This window comes from Octopus bimaculoides, chromosome 1 (genome assembly GCF_001194135.2).
Source record: "Octopus bimaculoides isolate UCB-OBI-ISO-001 chromosome 1, ASM119413v2, whole genome shotgun sequence".
In the NCBI taxonomy this organism is placed as follows: Eukaryota; Metazoa; Mollusca; class Cephalopoda; order Octopoda; family Octopodidae; genus Octopus; species Octopus bimaculoides.
The window spans coordinates 162,737,487-162,743,583 of NC_068981.1; the positions used below are offsets into that span (position 1 = coordinate 162,737,487).

The 6,097-nt window shown below is 35.6% G+C and overlaps 1 protein-coding gene across 1 annotated transcript in view; it reads left to right on the top strand.

Annotated features, from left to right (window-relative positions):
• LOC106874217 (histone-lysine N-methyltransferase EZH2) overlaps positions 1–6,097 on the top strand; it is a 182,264-nt gene that overhangs the window by 135,828 nt on the left and 40,339 nt on the right. Inside the window, exons 6-7 of the mRNA XM_052971199.1 lie at positions 2,089–2,225; positions 5,379–5,507. Of these exons, the coding sequence (XP_052827159.1) occupies positions 2,089–2,225; positions 5,379–5,507 (266 nt within the window). The remainder of the gene's footprint in view (positions 1–2,088; positions 2,226–5,378; positions 5,508–6,097) is intronic.

Consider the following 6,097-nt stretch of genomic DNA (forward strand, 5'->3'; position numbering starts at 1 on the left):
ACTCGAATGTGGAATCTAAAAACAGAAACAATTCCTATTATAGTAGGTGCCTTAGGTATAATAAAAAAAATATTCAGACAAATACATCACAAAAACACCAGGACTTACAAATATATATAACATACAGAAAATTGCACTACTGGGCACTGCACACATCCTACGCAAAACACTTTCAATACAGTAAACATAAGAGCACCACAGCACATACTCAAGGCGCACAGAGCTGTGCTCGGTAGTGAAGTGAAAGCACGTTATAAAAATAAAACTACTGAACAATAATAATAATAATAATAATAATAATAATATACAACATTTATGGTCATGACATGATACTCTTGAAATGCACATTGAAAAGAAAACTAAAAATTATATACTCTTCATTCTAATTGAATAATATTATAATGGTGTACTAATGAATTATGTATTTAAGCTTTTTTCTTTGCATTAAAAGTAATAGAAAGACTGGTTCTAGACTACCTTACCTAAAATCACTTTCTCTCTCCTGTTCTACTTTCAATCGCAGGGGCTCTTTTGGCTCCTTAGTCTTTCATCATGGTATAAGTACCTTGCAAATGATGAAAGCACCCAGTACACTCTGTGCAGTGGTTGGCATTAGGAAGTGCATCCAGCCTTAGAAGTCATACCAAAATTGAGACATTCGAGTGTGGCATGGTCCTCTCTCTCATTGGATCCGGCTGATCCTCATGTTAATAGAAAAAGTGGATGTAAAATGATGATGCTCTTTCTCTCTCTCTCTCATATACATACACCTTCTAGACTTGTTCAATGTTTTAAGTCAAGCTCACAGTTGTTTTTGTTAACTGAATATACTGAATGGTGTAGTTAAAACAAAATTTCTCATTAAACATCAAATAATTAATATTCGTCTATTTTACAACTTGATCTTTTGTGTGGTAAGAATTCATAATAGTTTGAATACCATATACAACGGAATATGTGTATGTATGTATGTATGTGTGTATATATATATATATATATATATATATATATACACACACACACACACACACACACACTATACATATCTATACATTTGTAGATATACATATATATACATACAAAGAAATATATATACACACACATACACTTGGTGTTAATCTGTCAAATAAAACAAAAGCCATGTAGTAATAATATTGATCAGTCAGTCTTTAGAATGTCTGTCCACAAAACAATGCAAAGTTCTCTCTCATTCTTTCCAAAGCAGACAGAACAGACCAAGTTCTTGAGTATAAAACAGTGCATTCATCAAATGTTTTTAGCTAGAAAAATCTGTACATATGTGCTATAAAGTATCTGAAGTTCTTGAGGTCATTTATAAATATAGATTGGACAATATAATTTGACAATGTATGTGTGTGTGTCTCAGCACTGCATTGCTTCTACAGAGTTTAATAATAAAATGAGCCAATTAAAGTAGTTTGTTCAGAAAATAAAGTTAACTGGAGTTAATGTACTTTTTTTTTTTTTAAACTTTTGTTCTTCTGATTATTAAGCTACTGCTAAAGATACTAATTCTCAAAGTATAGAAATCACAATTTTAGCTTACTTTTATCTGGCTTTTATCTGTTATTTTATTTTAGTTTTTGTCTGTGTGTCGGTGTATATATTATGTACATGTATATGCCTGTATTTATATGAATGTATGTATATATGGGTGCTATATATATATATATGAATGTATGCCTGTGAACTTACATTGTTTTTGCATTTATATATATACGTGTGTGTGTGTATATATATACATATGAAGCATTGTGTGTGTGTGTATGCTTTTATTTATTTATTGATTGATTGATTGATTCTTCACTGACTGGAGCATAGATCAATAGCCATTTTAATGATGTTTCTTAGGTGGCCATCTCTTCTACACATCTTTCTCCCCAATAAAAAAAAAGGTTAACAAGATCTATTATTTGAATTTTTTCAAGTCTCTCTCTGCCTGTCCGTCTCTCTCTGCCTGTCCGTCTCTCTCTCTCTCTCTGCACACCGACACACACACATATACACATACATGTGTATGCTTTCTGCATAGTATATTTGTTATCTTTTTTCTATTTGATTGTCCAGCCAACCAGATTGGTGCTGACAGCAAACAGGATGGGCCTGCCTCCAAACCTGCCAGTACCGACTGGCGAAAGCGAGTTCGTGGCGAGTACATGCGCCTTTGTCAAGTGAAGCGGTTTAAAAGAAATGATGAGGTTCGGGTAAGTATAGACAATTCACATACTGTGTCTATGACAGGAAATTGTGTGTGCATATGTAAAGGAATGGCAGAATCAGCAGGGTACCAGACAATATACCTTGTGGTATTTATATTCTTCAGTCAGATACTCACCGAGTTCTTTTTCTTTTATTGAGTAGTAGTACCTCTACAGCAAAAAACTTGTTCTGTTTTGGCATGTTCTCTCATAGTTTTACTCATCTTTTGATATAAAGTTGCCCTTTTGGGGTTCATAATCTTGCAAACTGCATAAGGGCCTCGCTAGTGCTGGTGGCATGAAAAAAAAGCACCCAGTACATGCTGTAAAATGGTTGATATTTGGAATGGCAGCCAGCTGTAGAAACCATGCTAAAACAGACACAGGAACACAATGCAGTCCTTGGACCCATCAGATCTTGTTAAACTTCCCAACCCATACCAGCATGGAACATGGGCGTTAAATGATGATAATGATGACCACAATCTTTCTTCTCCTGAGACAGCTAAAATAAATATACCAGGATTGATGTAATTGACTGTACTCTAGAAGTAGGTGCCCCAGCATGGCCACAGTCTGATGGGAGAAACCAGTAAAACAATTCAATAACCTATAAATACCAGTGTTTTATATTACAGGATTGACTTGTTTCTTCTGTTAATTATTTAGCTGTATCCTCCAAGTATGAAAGCCAAGTTTGGTGCTTGTATGTCATATAAAGAATATATCAATATATGCTCTTCAACCTACAATTGTATTGAATTACTCTTTTTTTCATTTGTGTAAATTCTTTTGTGTGTGTGTGTGATAAAAGGATAGAACAGGGAGATCAGATTAATCAGTCGATTACATCAATTCTAGTAATTGAGTGATACTGTATTTTTAATTGACTTCGAAAGGATGAAAGGTAAAGCCAACCATGGCAGAATTTGAACTCAGAATGTAAAGAGCTGGATGAAATGCCACTAAGCATTTTGCTCAACATGCGAACAACTCTGCCAGCTCACCACCTTTTAACAGTAATAACAAGAGCACTGAGAGAGCACAAAACTCTGCCAAGACCACAACAACATCCTCTCAACAATTAGCTGGAGATGATTTTAAAAATGAAAATATCTGAAATAAACTCAATTGTTCTCACAAATGAGGAAACCAGAAATGAACCTGACCGCTCTCAAAAATTAAGTTAAAAAAAAAAAAATACGAAAAAATAATCTAGAATCCTTGTCTGGTACCCAATTGATCCCAAAATCAAATCAGTTCGTGCCAGTCACAAGGCCTCCCTGAAAGTTTCATCCTAATCCATCCAACGGTTCTTGAGATATAGATATCTTGTCCACGGACAAACAAACAAGCAAACACAACTTAAAACAATACCTCTGCCTTTGCTAAGGTGGTGGTAATACGTCAATGAGAGTCAATGTGGAAGCCTTTACCTGAGTGTTCGACCTACTAGAAATAGCAATGAAATTTTCTTCAGACCACTCTTGGCTATCATTGAAAATGAGTGAAGCAAAGAACCAGAGCAGTTGCTCTGGTATTTCTTTTACTAACATTGAAATGATGTAAGGCAGTGTTGACCTCAGGAAGATTTGAACTCATAGCACTGAGACCCAGAACAGATATTGCAAGACACTGTAGGAGCTTGTGAAACCATGTGGGTTTTGGGCTCTGTCCTACTGCTTTGCACTTGTAAAAGTATTTTCGACTTCATCCTCAGGCTGAACAATGCCTTGTGAGTGTACTAAATTTTCCTAACAATGCTATGTTAGTGTCCTGAACTGAGATACTAATCTGTGTGCGTGTGTGTGTTTAAACAGAAAAATGAAATAAAGAAATTAGAAAGCACTAATGTATGTTTGAATGTAGAAAATGATGGTGCAGGACTGCTAACCTTTCACCTACCTCCTCCTCCTTACGTTGCTACTGAAACACCAAGAGAACATGTGAAACCAGTCCTGATAAGGAGAGATAGCACTCAGAGATTGGATTTGAAAGCTGAAAGGAAGTTATGATGTGGAACAACCTTCTCTCATCAAGGAAACAATATGGAGCACTAGCAAACGGTTGCACCTAGGGACAACCACAATTCATTGCCACAGATCAACACAAATGAAGATATACTGTTGGCATCCTGTGTTCCACAAAGAGTCAAAGGAATTAGGAAGAAGAAGAAGAAGAAAGAAATTTTAGATGTAATCTTGTTATTTGTGGTGTCTTTATATATTATGGTCTATGATGGCAATTATCATTATACACCTAGTGAATTTTAGTAGATCAATAATAATCTATCAGGAGTTATTGTTTAACTCTGGCCAGTCTTCATCATGTGCAGTTATGATCAATTGTGTTCCACTTGTGGCCAACTTTTCTTTCTATTTTGTTTTCTCTAGCATATATTAATTATTAATATTGTTATTATGGCCAATACCAGTGTCATGTAACTGGCACAAGTGACCAGGTCCTCCGGCAATATACTGTGCTTGAGAAGACCTGTCAAACCAAGTGAGATCATAGTCGTGGCCGATACTGGTGTTTCATAACTGGAACCCCTGCTAACACTCTTGGAGTAATTGGCAATAGGAAGGGCATCCAGCAGTAGAAACCACGCCAAATCAGATGGGAACCTGGTGCATCTCCCCAACTAAACTGTTTTCAGTCAAACCATCCAACCTATGCCAGCATGGAAAACAAGATGTTGAATGATGATGATGATGATGATGATGATGATGATTGTTATCATGTAGAGAACACTAAGTTGGAAATGTTGATATTGTATGTCAAAAATAAATACTTATTCAACCATATGCATCAATGCTGTTTTATGTGGTTCCTTGTTAATAAATTAAAATCTCTCTCTCTCTCTCTCTCTCTCTCTCTGTCTCTCTCTCTGTCTCTCTCTCTGTCTCTCTCTCTCCATCTCTCTCTCTCTATCTCTCTCCATCTCTCTCTCTCTAAAATCTGTTGACAAAAACAGGTTCAGTGTCCAGTCAACTGTACCGAGTTGCCAGTATCCTCTGATTATCCCATTCCTACCCTAAAAGACAGTGCATGCCCACAGCTTTAGGATAACCAATTCCAGTAATAGATGCTTAAAATAAGACTTTCACAACCATCCTGTGTTCTTTGATCCTTTTATACACCTGTTTTACCTTACAGTGTGCATTTTCCTCCAATCGTAAACTAATCAATGATGAACTGGAAAAACATAATTGCTGGTGGAAGGAACAACCCAGCCAGCCTCTTCATGCTCCAGAAACTTTCAGTCAAATACCAGTTACAAGAAAAGTAAGTTTTAATTCTTTGATATGATTTTGCCTTTATTTCACTCCTTAATGCTTTATCCTCTAAATCATGCACATACATTAATGTGTGTGTGTGTTGTGTGTGCATTTGATGGTGTAAAAGACACATAGGCATATTATATACACCCCAATGTAGGCAGCATACATTCAGGGAAATGTGTTTTTTGGGCATTAAAACATGAAATAAAGGTTCAACTTTGCAGATAGGGCCCAGGGGCGAATTTTTGAGATTCTTTTTGGAAAAAATGCACCTTGCATGCCATCAAATACAGTGTAATCAAAGGACATATTAAGTATGTCTACCTGCTGGAAATAACAGTCAAAACTCTTATTTGAATAAAAGTTTTGACTGTTATTTCCAGCAGGTAAATATACATAGTATGTCCTTTGATTAGTTTTAATCCTTCAGCTATTTAATGCTTTTGGCGGGTGGGCAATCACTTATATTATTGATTCTGTTATTATCATTTTTAAATTGTTACACTAGATAATAACAGAGTCAATGGTATCTTCACAAATTATTTCTTTTCCCGTGAATTATTTGCTCCATATTGAAATACATACATATATATA